Source organism: Microcaecilia unicolor, chromosome 1, assembly GCF_901765095.1.
Source record: "Microcaecilia unicolor chromosome 1, aMicUni1.1, whole genome shotgun sequence".
Taxonomy (NCBI): domain Eukaryota; kingdom Metazoa; phylum Chordata; class Amphibia; order Gymnophiona; family Siphonopidae; genus Microcaecilia; species Microcaecilia unicolor.
In genome coordinates, this window is record NC_044031.1 from 557,227,875 (window position 1) to 557,245,378 (window position 17,504).

The 17,504-nt window shown below is 42.5% G+C and overlaps 1 protein-coding gene across 1 annotated transcript; it reads left to right on the top strand.

Annotated features, from left to right (window-relative positions):
* The first annotated feature begins 295 nt into the window (after window positions 1-295).
* Window positions 296-17,285, top strand: DCSTAMP (dendrocyte expressed seven transmembrane protein). Its single transcript, XM_030190199.1, has 4 exons — window positions 296-371; window positions 7,906-8,971; window positions 13,559-13,894; window positions 16,884-17,285. Exons 2-4 carry the CDS (start codon window positions 7,928-7,930, stop codon window positions 16,962-16,964), a joined length of 1,461 nt encoding a protein of 486 aa, XP_030046059.1. The 5' UTR covers window positions 296-371; window positions 7,906-7,927; the 3' UTR covers window positions 16,965-17,285.
* Window positions 17,286-17,504: the final 219 nt, after the last annotated feature.

Sequence of the window (17,504 nt, forward strand, 5' to 3'; positions counted from 1 at the left end):
GTTGTGCTATTAATCAGTTTCCATTGCAAGGAATATGGAGGTGGAAAGAAGGTTGTTTTGCTGAGTAATTGTGTTCTGTTTTGCTCACATTAGCACTGTTAGACTTCTAAAGTAGCATGACACATGAGTATATGGTTGGCTGTTCTTGGGAAGCCCAGCACTGCCCAGTGCAGTGGAAGAGAGAATCTCAGGTCTCTTGACTCCTCCTTCTCTACTAATTCGGTGTCATAAAATGTTGCTGTTAGTGTGTGTATGTCTGCAGACAGCTGTTAGACTGACTCAGGTTGAACGTTTGGGGTTCCTATGCTTCATTTTGTTTTCTAGATAACAAGAAGATTGTGTACCAGTGCTGGAATTTGCTTACAATAAAGGTAACAAGTTTTTTTTGTTTAATGCTTGACTCATGAAATATAAGTACTTTAAATCATTTGTTACCTTATGATTATTAGTATTGATAAAGTACAAATTATTATTATTTTGCTAATGGAGAACTGTAGATTTTTGTTACAGATAAAACTAATATAGAACAAAGAACAGAGAGGGTCTTTTACTAAGCTTCAGTAACGATTTTAGCTCGCGGTAGAAATCAGCTGGTGGTAAAAGCTGAGACACCCATTATATTCCTATGGGCGTCTCAGTGTTTACCACCAGCTGATTTCTACCGTAAGCTAAAAATGCTACCATGGCTTAGTAAAAGACCCCCAGAGAAAACAAATATTAAAATGTGTAAAAAGCATGTGCAGGGCAATTCTATAACCTAGCCGTATACCTTTCTGTGTGCATTGCACAGGTAAATGTTTAGAATATTAACACTTAAGCACATATGTGTGCACAGACCCGCATAAGTGCTAGTTGTGCATGTAAGCATGTATTGGAAATGGAGGGGCATAGCATAGGGGGAACTCAAGCAGGGCTCCCACTTACATGTGTAACTTACAGAATACTGTAACTCAGGGGCATAGCCAGACCTCAACAGGGAGGGGGGCCAGAACCCAAAGTAGGGGGGGCACATTTTGGCCCGCCTCCCCGCCGCTGCCCCCCCTGTGCCACCACTGCCGCATGATGGTACCTTGGCTGGCGGGGGTCCCCAATTCCCGCCAGCTGAAGCGTTTGTCCCACGCTGGTCTTGCATTGCCTGCCCTGCTCTGTTCTCAGTCGCACTGTGCACACTTGTTTTAATGAAACTGAGCATGTGTGAAATGTCGCATATGCTCAGTTTCACTAAAACAAGTGTGCACGGTGCAACTGAGAAGAGTAGGGTAGGCAATGTGGCGAGACCAGCGCGAGACAAACGCTTCAGCTGGCAGGGGTTTCGGACCACCGCCAGCCAAACCAGGGGCCCCATAGCAAATTTGGGGAGGCCCAGGCTCCCATGGCCCCCTGTAGCTACGCCACTGCTGTAACTTACTTGCACTCCTGCTATATTAGGTGCTTGCATTTACACCAGCATCTAAATGTTAGATGTGCCGATACCGGATTCCACTAGTATTTTGTAATGGAACTTAAGTGCCAGGTTCCATTATAGAGTAGACACCTATGATGTGGTCTTAAGGCACCTACATGGAAGTGCTCACTTATAGAATTGCCTCCAAAATGTTTAGACAACTTGGGGGCAATATTCAGACTGCGGGAGGCAGTCCGGTTAACTCCTGCTGCCAGCGGTGATGCTGGATATTCAATGCCGGACTGTTGCCAGTGACCGGCATAAACTCAACTGGTTAAGTAAATATTCAGCGCTAGCCTTATAGCCAAAGATAGGCCTGCTATTTGGGTGGCCCGATTTGGCAGCCTAACCTAGCTGTCAATGCACTGAATATTTGCAGCTAGCTGGCTATATCACTCAATATAGCTGGTTAACTACAATCCCCCGGATTCTATACAGTGCGCCTAGAGATCCACGCCAAAATTAGAGCATATTCTATAATAATAATAGCTAATCAGCGTTGATAACAGCTCTTAACAAGCAATAATGAGCACTAAATTGGCATTAATTAGAATTTATGCACACGACCTGCTAAGAGTATTCTGTAATGCAGTGTGCCTAAGTTCTAACGTGTGCAGGCAAAAGGGGGCGTGGTTATGGGCGGGGAAATGAACATTTCATGGACATTACAAAATTTATGTGCATAGTTATAGAATATGGCCCAGTGCGCCCTAAATCTACGCGCTGGGATTTACACCACATTTTCGCTGGTGTAATGTTTGGCGCTGATATGTCAACTAAGTGTATTCTTTATACTGCACCCAAATCTAGGCGTCGCTTATAGAATACGCTTAGTTGGCACTGATTTCCGCACCAATTTTGTAGGTGCCATATATAGAACATCCCCCTATGCATTGACTGTGAATATTCAGCGGGAGATAGCCGACTAACCCCTGCTGAATATTCACAGATAGTTGGTTAAGGGCTATTTAACCGGCCAGGAGTCATTCCTGGCCGGTTAAATAGTGCTAAAAATCGTCCGGCTTGTGTTTAGTGTGCAGGACAACCAATGAAGGTTGTTTTTATTTTCCATAAAGATATAGAGATCTGTTTCAGTTTTACCTATCTTTCATATTGTCGAACAGAAATGTTTATTTGCACATTGCTTATTATGGGAAGGGGTTTGTGACAGTCAATTCGGAGCTGGGAGGAGAAGTGTGTGAAGAAGCTTACCTTTGGCCCATTTTGTGGTGTCTTCGAGCAGCTGCACCGGTCAGCACAGTGGTGGGCTTTAGGCTGAGGCTAAGGTGCAGTGGTAGAAGTGGTCTGTGCACACTTGTGGTGCAGGAGAGTTGGCAGTGTTTGCCAGTGCAGCAGCTGAGCAGGAGTCTGATTAACAGATGCTGTTTTGGGCAAGATGGCCTCAGGGTCCTATTGCCCGTCATCTATTTATTTTAGAACCTGTGATAATTTGATGGGTTTGGGAGTTTCTTTTTGGGGGTTGAAGTTGGTTTGTGGGGGTTGTTTGGTGGTATTCAGAGGTCTGTAGGATGGGGCTCAGGGTGTTATTGTGGTTTTTTTTTTTTTGGGGAGGGGGTAGACTTTCAGGATGGGCCTTAAAATAAATGTGAAGTCTGGGAAGGGTGAATTTTGCAGGGTGAAGGGAAAAGGGGGGTCAAAAAAGATCTAGGTGTTTGGTTGAGGAGGTGGCAGGTACCTGTGGTGAACATCATAAAGGGAGCAAAGGTGGGAGAGGAATTGATTGGGGGTTGGAAGGGCCTATTTGCTGTCCAAGTCTAAGATGTTATCCAAAAAGAAGTTGCTGAACTCTAGAAATGCAGCTGGGCCTGATGTCATGCTGGTCAGATGGTTACAGATAGTTGCCAGCAGGCGGCAGAATTATATGCTCATTCAGAGCTTGGACCCTCTGAGTCAGTATTCTGATCTTAGTAATAATTTGAGGGTTGTAATGGGAAAAGGGGAAGGTAGGGATAAAAAGGGGATAGGTAATCACAAAGGAGGTTTGCACAAGTGTTTAAAGGATAAGAAATTTATGCAAAATTTGAGACAGGTTGTGAAGCATTTGGATTTAGAAAAACACAAGCACAGGGTTATTGGTTCTGTGCCAGCGGATGTGTGGGACTCATTTAGACTCTTTGGATTCTTCTGAATCTTCTTCTAGTTCATCTGAGTCTGATGTGGGTTTGTGGACTCCTTTGCAATTGGGCCCTCATAATATGGGCATATATGTAGTTTTGGCTTCTCTGGGGGCTCATGTTTCTTTTAAGCTGATGTGTAAAATTTTATGTGGAAAGAATATGGATATATTTTTCTCTTTTAGTTAGAGAGCAGGAATATGGAGATGCTCCGAAACATGAGAAAAGGAAGGAACAGGTAAAAAAGAAGGTTAGGGTGGTTAAGTCTGTTCATAACTGGAGTTTAGGTTTTAATATTTTTGCAGCCATTTTGGGAGCGGCCAAACCGACTTTGTATTCTTGTTTTTTATTGTTTTTTTAAGTATTCTGATATGATTTTACAGGATTATTCTACTTGTGGAAGTTGGGCTTGGCTAAATTGTGATATTCATTTTAGAAAGCAGTTGGCAAAGGATGTCTGAAGCTTGGGGTTTTCAAGACGAGGATATTTGGCTGATGGACAAGACACCTGTTTGGCCTTGGTCCTTTCAGGGATTTGGGCAGCCATCATACTTGCCAGCAGTTCCTGGTGTTGGAACATCAGGATGGCCTGTAGCAGTTCAAGGACAGTGGGTCATTGGTGCCACTTTCCAAATCCATGACAGCGGGCACTGGGATTTGGATATCTGGGCAATTTGTTGGTGAATGTCTGAGTGGGAGTGGAAATGTATTTCAATTCTGGCCATTGTGTGCAGCAGTCAGGTAAGTTTAAACACAAATGTTCCATTTGTAGAGTTGGGCAACCAACTCTCCATTGTCATCTCCAAGGAGCAAAGGTTGCCAGAGGCATTGGATCCAGATCATAGTCCTCAGAAGATATTTCTCAAGGCCCTGTCTCTAAAGTTTGACAGCTTTATCCAAGTGTTTGTATGATTACTCTCGATAAGATGATGCTTATTTGTTGTTGGAGGATTTTAGTGTCAGTTTTCTTATTCCTTTCCAGGGTCTGCTTTTATCTCTTAAGCCCTGTGATGCCCCCACAGTTTTAGAACAAAAAAAGGTGATTATTGAAAAATTTTGTAAGGAATTGGAGTTGGGTAGGATTGCTGATCCATTGTATAAACCTCCATTTTCTGACCTGGTGATTTATCCTTTGGGAGTTGTGCTTAAGAAGGAACCCTGGAAATGTCATTTAATTTATAATTTGTTCTAGCATAACGGAACCTTATCAGCTTCCTTGTACCTACTGTTACTCTATTTTCCACTCTGTATATATTCCCGGAGTTGGTACTCTCCTCTCCGGAACCTGTAAGCCACATTGAGCCTACTGCTATGCGGGAAAATGTGGGAGGCAAATGTAATAAATAAATAATGCTACAGGTGTGAATGCATTCATAGACTCTGATTCTTGTTTGGTGTGGTATGTGGGTTTGTGTCATTGGACCAGGCAGTATTGTTTCTGTGATCTTGTGTGAAGGATGTTTTGATGGCCAAGGCTGACATTGAGTCTGTATTTCAGTTGCTACCTGTGAATTCGGAATCTTTTTATCTTTTGGGATTTAAGTTTGAGTCACAGCATTTATTTGATAAATGTATGCCCATGTGTTATGCTCTTGTAGTGAGGCATCTTCGTTTGTTTATTGGACTGTGGAACAAATTGCTGGGGTTAGGGATGTTATTCATTATTTGGATGATTTTCTTTTTGTGGGGCTTCCCGAGGTTGGAGTTTGTCATTAGCAGCAGAGATTGGGATTCCCTTAGTGAAGGAGAAATTAAAGGGCCTGCCAACAGTCCTTAATTTTCTAGTTGAGTAGTTGGATTCAGTTTGGATTCAGCCTAGATTACCTTAGAATAAGGTTTGCAGATTGGCAGAGGCTTTTGATGGAGCTTCTCCAAGGCAGATCAGTCTTTGGTTATTTTAATTGTGCCTACAGAATTATCCCTATGGGGAGGGTTTTCTTTAAGTGGTTATCTTTTCCTACTGTAGGTGTCACTATGGAGTGGCACCTCCAAAAATGTCTTGCCATCCCTTTACCACCCCAGTATCACTATCAGTCTTATTTTCTAAAGAGAAGGGCGCCCATCTTTCTACACAAATCGGAAGATGGGCGTCCTTACTACTACTACTTCTCATTTCTAAAGCGCTACTAGATGTACGCAGCGCTGTACACTTGAACATGAAGAGACAGTCCCTGCTCGACAGAGCTTACAATCTAATTAGGACAGACAAACAGAACAAACAAGAGATAAGGGAATATTAAAGTGAGGATGATAAAATAAGGGTTCTGAATAAGGGTTAGGAGTTAAAAGCAGCATCAAAAAGGTGGGCTTTTAGCTTAGATTTGAAGACTGCCAGAGATGGAGCTTGATGTACTGGCTCAGGAAGTCTATTCCAGGCATATGGTGCAGCAAGATAAAAGGAACGGAGTCTGGAGTTTGCAGTGGAGGAGAAGGGTGCAGATAAGAGAGATTTACCCAGTGAACGGAGTTCCCGGGGACGAATGTAGGGAGAGATGAGAGTGGAGAGGTACTGAGGAGCTGCAGAGTGAATGCACTTATAGGTCAATAAGAGGAGTTTGAACTGTATGCGGAAATGGATAGGAAGCCAGTGAAGTGACTTGAGGAGAGGGCTAACATGAGCGTAATGACACTGGCGGAATATTAGTCGTGCAGCAGAATTTTGAACAGATTGAAGAGGAGAGAGATGGCTAAGTGAGAGACCTGTGAGAAGCAAGTTGCAATAGTCTAAGTAAGAGATGATAAGAGTGTGGATGAGGCTTCTGGTAGTGTGCTCAGAAAGGAAAGGGCGAATTTTGCTGATATTATAGAGAAAGAAATGACAGGTTTTAGCAGTCTGTTGAATATGTGCAGAGAAGGAGAGGGAGGAGTCGAAGATGACCCCAAGGTTACGAGCTGGTGAGACAGGAAGAATGAGAGTGTTATCCACAGAAATAGAGAATGGGGGAGGAGGAGAGGTTGGTTTAGGGGGAAAGATGACAAGCTCAGTCGATTATTCCGATTTGGGCAACCCTTCTCACAGGGTCGCCCAAATCGGTATAATCAAAAGCCAATTTTGGGCGTCCTCAACTCCTTTCTGTCGTGGGGAGGACCAAAGTTCATGGGGGCATGTCGGAAGCGTAGCGAAGGTGGGACTGGGGCGTGCCTAACACATGGGCGTCCTCGATCGATAATGGAAAAAAGAAGGGCATCCCTGACGAGCACTAAGGCGACTTTACTTGGTCCATTTTTTCTTACGACCAAGCCTTAAAAAGGTGCCTGAACTGACCAGATGACCACCGGAGGGAATCGGGGATGACCTCCCATTACTCCCCCAGTGGTCACTAACCCCCTCCCACCCTAAAAAAAATTGTAAATATTTTTTCCAGCCTCTAATATCATACTCAACTCCATGACAGCAGTATGCAGGTCCCAGGAGCAGTTTTAGGGGGTACTGCAGTGCACTTCAGGCAGGCGGACCCATGCCCATCCCCCCCTACCTGTTACACGTGGTGGTAAATGTGAGCCCTCCAAAACCCACCAGAAACCCACTGTACCCACATCTAGCTGCTCCCCTTCATCCCTAAGGGCTATGTTAGTGGTGTACAGTTGTGGGGAGTGAGTTTTTTGGGGGGGCACAGCACATAAGGTAAGGGAGCTATGCACCTGGGAACTTTTTCTGAAGTCCACCGCATTGCCCCCTAGGGTGTCCGGTTGGTGTCCTGGCATGTGAGGGGGACCAGTGCACCACAAATGCTGGCTCCTCCCATGACTAAATGGCTTGGATTTGGTAGTTTCTGAGATGGGTGTCCTTGGTTTCCATTATCACTGAAAATCGGGGATGACCATCTCTAGGGTTGACCTAAATGTTGAGATTTGGGCGTCCCTGACCGTATTATCAAAACGAAAGATGGACGCCCATCTTGTTTCAATAATACGGGTTTCTCCGCCCCTTCGCGGGTATGTCCTGCTCAGGAAAACTTGGGCGCCCCGTTCGATTATGCCCCTCTATGAGTGTAGATGGGGGGAGGGGGGAAGGAACAGAACAGGGTGTTTCACTCTCTGCTACTGCATCTTGTCTCTTTCTTCCCCATATTCCATTCTGATGCAGCACTTCCCTTCAAACCTTCTTCCTCAGCAATGCTCCTTTATAGTGTCAGGCAAATTTCAATAAACATCCAAAGAAATTTTGAATAAAGATACAGAGGTTCAGTAGATAATTCAAGGTAACCTCAATCAATCAGTAGGTAATAAAATAATACATGAAATTATCAGACCACATTAGAATAACTTAAATGTCTGATAGTGGTGTAGTAAAATGTTTACAATTTGGTTTTTTTTTAATTCTAGGTTGTCCTCTCAAATTTCAGTCATGATAGAGTTTGTCAAAGTGACTCGGCTTTGTTTACACCTTGTGGACACTTTCGTATCTGAGAGGAAAACAGAATGGAAGAATTCACTGACCCTGTTGGTGGTTTGCTGTATATTTGGCCTTATTTTAGGTTCCACCCTGCTCCTTATTTTACATGCATCAGAAACATGCACCTTTTTCATTGCATCAGTCATATCTACTTCCATCACATTTGCCATGTCTACCTTACTGTTTTACTCTAAACATGTTCGCTGTTTCAGCATACTGTTTCTACTTTCTTGTGGAATGAGAGAAGGCAGGAATGCACTTGTTACAGCTGGAACTGGCATAGTCATATTCCATGACATCAAAAATATTTTTACCAACCTCAGAAATCTAGCAGATAGTATAACATGCAACTTGGAAGCAAAACGTCTTTCTCTCCAGGTGACTCCTTTGGATCATTACATCAAAACAATCCAATGGATTTATAATCAAAGTGCGCTCATCAGACCCTTCTCAGATATAGTGACCCTGAGTGACAAGGTTGATGTCCATGCCTCTATTTCAGATGAAAAACTGAAACTGAAATTAAATGAAACAGAACTGCAGATCCAAAGAGTTGTGGACGACATATCCTATCTGTTGGAAGCCACTTTCTTCGTGGGCCGCAGGCTGCTTTTCGTCTTGGGCCTTGCAATAGTTTTGATTGGCACAGGAGTCTTCCTCAGAAGATATCTGAGCAAGAATGGTAGGAAGTTTGATAACACATATATCACAAAGCGTTTCATTGAGTTTGATGAGCATAATAGGAAAGAGGGGAAACCCTATGTCCTCCCACTCAATAAAAAAGAGAAAAATGAATATATCACCATTCCGACACTGCACCTATCCCGTAAGGAGAGGAAACACATGGGACTCTTCTTCCTCCCTATACTGATGAATCTTGGTCTCTGGGCATTGTTCATGGCCATAGATTTCTCACTCTATTGGCTAATATTTTCGGTGAGCAAGCATTTGGAGAATCTACCTGAGCAAAACATTCCATGGCTTATTTCAAACTTTGTGAGTATCATTACATTGATGTTACGCTATGGGGCTCATTTAAAAAAAAAAAAAAAAAAAAAGTCCAAAAAAATGTCATGGTGGCAGAAGAATGTATTTTTCAGAAAAACGTCCAAGTTGCAATTTTTGACACTCCAATGTTAAACATTTATCTCCACAGTGTGTTTTGGGATATGGGCAGCACCAAAAGATATACGTTTTTCTGCAATAATGGAACAAAGATCTGTCTAGGGCCAAAATTGAGATGTTTTTGGCTGGACCTGTTTCAATCACGACTAAGTGACCAAAATGTGCACTAAATGATCAAATGACCAGTGGAGAGATTAAGTCATATACCCCCTTACTCCCCCAGTGGTCACTGACCCCCTCCCAGCCCCTTAACATATGACAGTGGCATTACATACCAAGCTCTATGACAGCTGCAGATATAATGGTCATTCCTATCAGAGCAGCAAGCAGTTCCCAGGAGCAGCCCAGTGTTCAGTGCAGTGGACTGCAGAGAAGGGGACCCAATCCCTTATCCCACTGTAATTAGTACACTTGTGGTGGAACGTGTGAACCCTCCAAAAAACACTGAATACATACTGTACCTAAATATAGGTGACACCTGCAAGCTTGAGAGCTATTGTAGTGGTGTACAGTTGGTATTTTTCAGCTTGGAGAGCTCTCCATACAGTATAAGGGGTTATGGTGAGATGTGTACCTGGAACCTTTTATGTGAAGTCCACTGCAGTGCCCCTCTTGGCTGCCCCAATGCTCTGCTGTGATGTCTGTGTGGGCAGTCTACTAAGAATCCCAAAGGCTGGTTTTTGGCCATTTTTCTCTTGGATGTTTTATTTTCCAAAATGGTTCAAAAAGAAAAATGCACTGACCACAACATGCCTAGGAAAAAGGTGATTTTTGAACCAAAAATAGACTTTTTTTCAGGTTCAGAAATGGCTATATTCACCACTTGCTTTTTGGATGTTTCTAGCAAAACGTCCAAAATTGGACTTAGGAGTTCTATTAAAAAAATGCCCCTCTATACTACTTTGAGTGTGTGTATAGAATTAAGCAAACTAAGGGGTCTTTTTACAAAGCCACGGTAAAAAGTGGCCTGCGGTGGGCTAGGTGTGTCTTTTAGGTGCGCACTAGGCCATTTTTTACCGCGGCTGGGAAAAAGGCTATTTTTTAATGGGCTAAGAAATGGGCCTGTGCTAACATTAAAACTAGTGTGCGCCTATTTACGCCCTGAGCCCTGTCCGCCACCCATTGATCTAGCGGTAAGGGGACACACACTACCCACCTGGTAACCATGCAGCATGCACCAACGTGGGAGTGCTGCTGGTTACCGCTGTGAACGCCCCCTGTGTAGAAAATTCTTTTCTACCGCAGGATTTGACATGCGCCAAACTCAGAATTACCACCAGGCGCACATGCTACCCTGGCGTAGTTCCGATTGGTGTAAGCTACCTGCATGTTAGCCCTCCTGTGCCTTTGTAAAAGGGGCCCAAAATAATTTGTGACAAAGTGTCTTGATAATGTGTTTTTCACAGACAAGTTGATAGGTTTTGGAAGATGGAGGAGAGTAGGAGGTTTATTTAAGTAATTAGTATCCATCTGTCTCCCAATCTGTGAAAGTGCAGCTTTACACATTGCTAAACAGTTAACAGTTTTCCAAGGAAATCTGTGTGCAGTCTGTGGATACCTGTGTATAATACAATGGCACTTAGGGCAATACTACCTCAGAACAAGACATTGTGTTTTGACATGGGAACATTCTCTACAGTTCAATATACAGTAGAGGAGCTGCCATTTAAAGATGTCCAAATAAATTATATTTCTTTCTTTCTTTCGTTGTTGCATTTGTATCCCACATTTTCCCACCTATTTGCAGGCTCAATGTGGCTTACAATATTCTGCCCTGGTTATTGCCATAGCAGAGTGAAGATACAATAATTACAGAAGAATATATGTAACAAATGAGATAAAGCATTAGTTATAACAGGATCAATAATAAAATGACAGTTAAAGTTGTACTGCACTAAAGTTTGTGTGATGGGTCATTGTGGTATGTTCTATTGAAGAGATAATTCTTCAGTGATTTCCGAAAGTTGATTAGGTCGCTTATTATTTTCACATCAAGTGGTAGTGCATTCCAAAGCTGCGTTCCTATGTAGGAAAAACGTATTCCTATATGAATTTGTTTAAGCATATTTTCAGTACAAATTGGACCCTTGAATATGCAGTCTTAATCTTAGTTGGATAAGTTCTCACACCTTATTTAAGGGATAAAGATAAGCTTCTGTATTGGTCACCCAAATTTGGGTGCAAATTAGGCATGAACAATCAATTATTGGAGTTAACAAGCACTTAATTGGAGTAATTAGGAATTACACACGGATATGCCCTACACCCTGTTCTATAACATGCGCACCTAAATTTCATAGCGTGCATCTCGAAAGGGGCATGGCCATGGGAGGGGCATGGGCGGGTCAGAAGCATTCCCAAAAATGAGGTACAATATTATAGAATACCTGCATTTGTGTGCCTAACTGCGTGCCAGCATTTACAATACAAACTCAAGATGAACTTGGATCAATTATGTCAGCCAACTCCACAAGGGTCAAAGTTACCAACAAAGTCTAGTTACTTAAATAAGCACTATTATCTTTAATTATTGACAGTAAATCTTCTTGTTTCTTACATATATTTCCTGTTGCTTAAAAATTGGGAAAAGGACCACAGTAACCATTTGAAATGCAGATATTCAAATTTTTCATCTGCTTTAACCATGGGTTCCTTTATTTTTCATGGGTCCTCAACCCCCCCCCCCCCCCAAAAAAAAACTATCAAATATTTTCATTGCAAGCAGATAAAAAGCTATGCAAATGTCAAAAAACCAAAGACTTATCTTGTAGTCATTAACATCCCAACGGGGCCTGTTTCACCATCTTCATCGGCTTCCTCAGGAGTATTTAATATGACAGCATAGCACAAAATTAGTGCCTCTTTCACCACATAAAAATTCATTCGCTCACTGTTCAAAATTGCTGGAGCCGCATGTTCGCGTCATCATGCAGCTCCAGCAATTTTGAACAGTGCATGAATGACTTTTTGTGTAGTGAAAGAGGCACTAATTTTCTTCCCAACTGTATTGGGTACTTATGTATTGAAAGGGTTTTGTGATCGATTGATAGTGTGATTTCCAGAGAGAGAAAGGGACTGGGTGTGCAACTATTAAAAGAGATCATCTCATGCAAGGTGTCCAACCTTGGCCCTTGTCAAGTCGGGTTTTTCAGGATTTCCCCAATGAATATGCATGAGATCTATTTGCATACAATGGAGGCAGTACATGAAAATAGATCTCATACATATTGATTGTCATCACTACTCAGCAACTACATAATATGCAAAACATTTATTACATTTCCCAACCTTGGATTACAAAACTATTTTTGAAACATATTATTCATATCACATACTCTTGCTAACCTTACATTCACACCATAAAATAACACCACCCATACAAATCACTCTTAAAAACCAGCAATCCCCTGTATCCAGTCCCCTGTAATAATTGAAGACTCAGTACTTATCTTGGCGAAACCCGCCAACGATTACACAGTCCACTGTAGAAACTCCTTGGATCTTGAATATTACTGCAGTCAAATCACTTAATGTAATCCGCTCCAAAGTCCTCAATTGACAAATTTCTGCGCAAGAACTTTTCAATATATACTTTCAATGATGTACTGTAAGTCGTCCACTGTTCATCAAAACCTTTTAAAACAGACCGGTGCATAGGGATAATCCTTTGAATCCAGCTTCCAATTCCGCTGTTAATACTCCCATTCTGCCATGACCCTACATGAATCGTGTTTCACTATACCAGCGTCTTCAGGGGTTAATGTTTGGCATCACATATTGTTTGGAGAAATCCTGAAAACCCAGGATTGCGGGTTTTGAGGACTGAGGTTGGACAACCCTGATATAATGGATATTAGGAGAAGAGACCTGTCTAATGACCCAGAGTAAACAGGAAGTGTGTATTACCAGTAGATTTGTAGAGAACCTGCCAATACTAAACCTACAGTACTATGGGATTTTTTTGGTGCTACTTTGGTTGAACTGTTCCAGTGATTGTGCTGATTTTCATTCTTGTTCTTTCATAAATACCTGCCTTTTGAGGGGAATTAATCTAATAAAGGTGCTTGTAAGAAAATATCCCCTGGACTGGTCTGGAGTTACTTTGAGTACTAAGTGTTCCCCAGTGTGATCAAGCAGTCAAGCTATGGAGCATTTGCCGCCGCCTGTCTACTATCCTTTTAATTGATTTTTATTTGTGTACCTTCTAGATTGGCAAGCCTAAATGACCACCCATTAGCAAAGCATGGGTTGCACAACTAGTACCATGTCTTGTTTAGTACAGTAATCCTTGGTATAACATAATAAGTTTCATCAGTAGCCTGAATACAGAACCTGGCCACCAATCAGAATTTAGATTAACATCCAAAATATGGAAAATAATATGCTGCATACTGTACCTGACTATCGATACCAGGAACCTAAATAATTTAATTGCATTGTTGTCCTTCTTTTGTGCAGAGGGAACAGAGAGTGTTGGGCATCGTGCCTAAAGAGGGCACTAAAAATTCCTTCAGTGCATCCTTCAAGATATCTCTCTTCGAACGTGACTGTATCCCCACACCACTGATCTCACTTTCCAAGGCTTGGATCCTACTTGGTATCATCATTGTGGTTCTATTTATTCTTGGGATGCTGTCTGCTGTCCTGTCACAGCTCAAACTACTGGTGTCAGCTTCGTTCTATCCCAAAAAGGAGCTAGAACGCATTCATTACCTGCACTCAAAAGTGCTAAAGAAAAGATCCAAGGCTGGGATCAAAAATGCAGAACAGAAACGGAATGCGATGGCTACAACGGTAAGATAGCAGCAATGTCGGAAAAATAGCAACACAAAAATAGAAAAAATAGTGGACTTTTGAATTGTATTCCAGTAAACTACACTATAATGCTCTCAATTAAATCACTTATCAATACACACTGTTTACTAAGATGCGCTATGAGCTGCTGTGCACTAATGCATTGCCGCCGCTAGCACGGCTTAGTAAACAGGGGGTAAATGTGAAGAATATCAGTATCATAGAAAATGGACTTAATTATGGGTTATTAGGGGGTCCTTTCACTGAGGTGCCCTGAAAAATGGCCTGCGCCGGTGTAGATGCGTGTATTGAACATGCGCAAGTTCAATTTTAGCGTGCCTGCAATAAAGGCCTTTTTTTGGCTGAAAATGGATGTGCAGTAAAATTTAAAATGGTGTGCGTCCATTTTGGGTCTGAGACCTTACCACCACCCATTGACCTAGCTGTAAAGTTTCCTGCATTAACAGGGCAGTAATGGTCTACGTGCGTACAATGTCAATTACCGCCGGGTTAGCGCCATGCACCGGAAAATTTCCAGCATGCTTAGTGGACATGTGTAAAAAATGAAATTCCTGCCTGGGCCACATGCTAGCTGGGCGGTAGTTCAAAACTGATGCACATAGGACGCGCCTACAAGGCTTAGTAAAAGGGCCCCTAGGTCTCTTACGAGCCATCCCATTTCAGGCTTCAACCCTAAGTCCAATTTTTTCAATCATTTATTCTTCTCATATAAACAAACTATTTGCTATTTTTATAAATTCTTTATTTATAAATTTCAATTATATAATCGCAAGATTAAAATCTTGTTTAAGCAGCACAGAACAAAAATGACACGAGGAATACAATAAAAATAACAAGAAACAAAAGAAACATTTTCCTTAGACCACTATTAAAGGGGAAGTGGACTCAAAAAAGCCCAGAGACAGCAAAGAGGGTATATATAACATTCTGAAAAAACAAACAAACAAAAAAAAACAGAAAGAAAGGCTTAGCAGGATAAACCACCTTATAATTCCCAATCAATAAGTCAAATAGCACAACACTCAAAGATTCTTCATCACATCTAGAAAAGCCCTAAATTGCTCTGGGGTAAAGAAGACATATTTAGTTCCTCCAAATTTGATCATACATCTGCACAGACAGGCCCTAAATCTTCTGCTTGGAAGGCTGTCCTGTTTTACCCGGTCATGCCCTCTTTTTGAGGACCTACGGGGCATCCGGGCAGGTTTTTCCAGCCTGCCCCGTTTGTCTGGGTTTGCGGATGGGCAGGGAGGCCTCAGGGTGTCCTAGCCTTCCCTACCCTCCTTTACCTTATTATCTTGCCCTGGTGGTCTAGTGGCAGCCATTTTGAAGCGGAACCGGGAGCAAGACAGGTCAGCAGCCACGGCAGGCAGGAAAGGGGGATTTTTCATGCCCCAAAGAGGCCACTAGGGCACAAAAATAAGGTATGGGAGGGGAGGGGTAGTGAATGGAGTCATGTGAGTGGAGGGAGGCTGGAAAATTGGGGAGGGGATATACATGAGGGGAGAGAGAGGGAATCTGGTTTTCATTAAAGGGGGGGTGTCAAAGTGACAGGGCAGGGGTGTGACAGGGGCGGGGTGATATTTTGTGTCCCCTTTTTTCTTAGGGCAAATATGGTAGCCCTAGTCTCACTCACACACACAAGGAGTGACACGGGCTGCACATACTGCAGCAGGACATGTTTATCCACTCCTACCCTAGCTGAGATAACATTTTATCATCTCGGGGCCCTTTTACAGAGTGGCAGTAAGCCCAACGTGGGCTTACCACTCACTCTTCTAGGACTACCGCCGGTCCAACACAGCTGCCAGCGGTAGTCCTGCCCCAAGCACTTGCCATTTCCGGGGTAAAAAGAAAACCCCCGGAAATGGCTTGCGCAGCAGTAACCTGGCAGTAATCAGGCATCGGCGCATGCTGCCTGGTTACCGCTGGGTTAGCGCAGGAGCCCTTACAGCACCTCAATGGGTGGCAGTAAGGGCTCCCTGTCACATGGCTACGCTGTAAGAGTTCGCCTGAAAACACACTTATGCGTCCATTTCTAGAACAGCGCCTATGTGTTTTTGTGCAGATCTGCAAAGGGGGTGTAATGATGGGAGGGACATGTGTGGGTCAGCGGCGTTCCCTTAAGATACGCACAAAGTTATGCAGATCTGCGCCCAACTTGCCTGGTTTTAGTTGGTCTAGATTCTTGCACCCAAAGTTGAGCTCGGATCCCAATGATACGCACTGTTCTATTAAGGGCGCCCATCCTGTAACACTCTTTAATTATAATCGTTCAGTTCTGATTTTGTTTGACATCAAATTTTGAGCACAATTTACTGAATCCAGTCCTTTAGTAAAATGGCCCCTTAGGCTCTACCTTTAGGAGTTCATCTTTTTTTGAACGTTGAGGCCTATAATTGCTGATGCTGGCACGTAAAATTAATGCAGTGACTGTGCCGGTTGAGTACTGACCACAGTATCTTTAATAGCACTATTATGGATGAATTTGAAGAGAAAGCATGGGGCTCTTTTACTAAGACATGCCTAAAAGTGGCCTGCATTGGTGTAGGCACGTGTTTTGGATGGACCTTGATCCATTTCCTCAGTGCGCCTGGAAAAAAGGCATTTCTTTTTGTGCCAGAAAATGGCCATGCAGCAAAATTAAAACCAGCGTGTGTCCATTTTTGGCCTGAGACCTCACTGCCACCCACTGACTTAGCGGTAAGGTCTCACATGCTAACCGGGCAGTAAGGGTTCAACGCGTGTAAACTGCCGATTACTGCCGGGTAAGCGCAATGTTGTAGAAAATAGAAAATATTTTGTACCTTGTGTCTTGAATGTGCAGCAAAAATGGAATTTCCGCCCGGGGCACGTGATAGCCAGGCGGTGGTGCCAATTTGACACACAGCTTCTTATGTGGCTTAGTTAAACGGGCCCCTACATTTGTTCAAATACAGCGTTTAACTTTACTGTTTTCTTTCTCTAGGTGCATTTCTGGTTTCCACTGCTGAAAATGAAACAGGCTGCAGAGAAAACAACGGATGTGATAGCTGAAAACATTCCTTGATTATGTCAAGATATCCCTTTTTTTTCTCATTACAGTCTTTTGTGCAGCATAATTGTCATTACTTAAAATATATTCTTTGGTCTGCAGGTTTTATTGTGAAAGATTATTTTTGTAAAATTACTCATTTGCTGTAGTTGACTGCAGATTTTACTCTTTGAATTGTTTCTTAATCAGCAAGGCAATAGGTAGTAGTAAAGAGCTGTAAAAATGATAATAAAGTCGGACTTAGTTGAATTAAATCCAGTGATGGCTAAAGTCAAGATTTGCTGATTGGTCACCTAGCTATGCCTGAGGACTTAGGGGGTCTTTTACATAGGCGCACTGGCGTTTTTAGCACACGCTAAAAATACGCATGCGCTAAACACTAAAGATGCCAATGTATTCCTATGATATAGTTCAGAATACGCTCTACTTCACTACATTAACCTAAATTTTCTAAAGGTCAATAGAGTCTTTTTTTATTTGGTTAATATCTAGTATTTATTTTCCTTTCCATTTTCCTTTAGTATTCTTTTGTTTGCAGATATTATGTGATGTTAT

What these genes read in the sequence shown, in the direction of transcription:
- DCSTAMP (XM_030190199.1), top strand. Translation starts at nt 7,928, where the DNA reads ATGATAGAGTTTGTCAAAGTGACTCGGCTTTGTTTACACCTTGTGGAC. An exon ending in CATGGCTTATTTCAAACTTT is followed by an intron (nt 8,972 to 13,558) that starts GTGAGTATCATT and finishes TCTTTTGTGCAG; the next exon opens with AGGGAACAGAGAGTGTTGGG. An exon ending in GGAATGCGATGGCTACAACG is followed by an intron (nt 13,895 to 16,883) that starts GTAAGATAGCAG and finishes TTCTTTCTCTAG; the next exon opens with GTGCATTTCTGGTTTCCACT.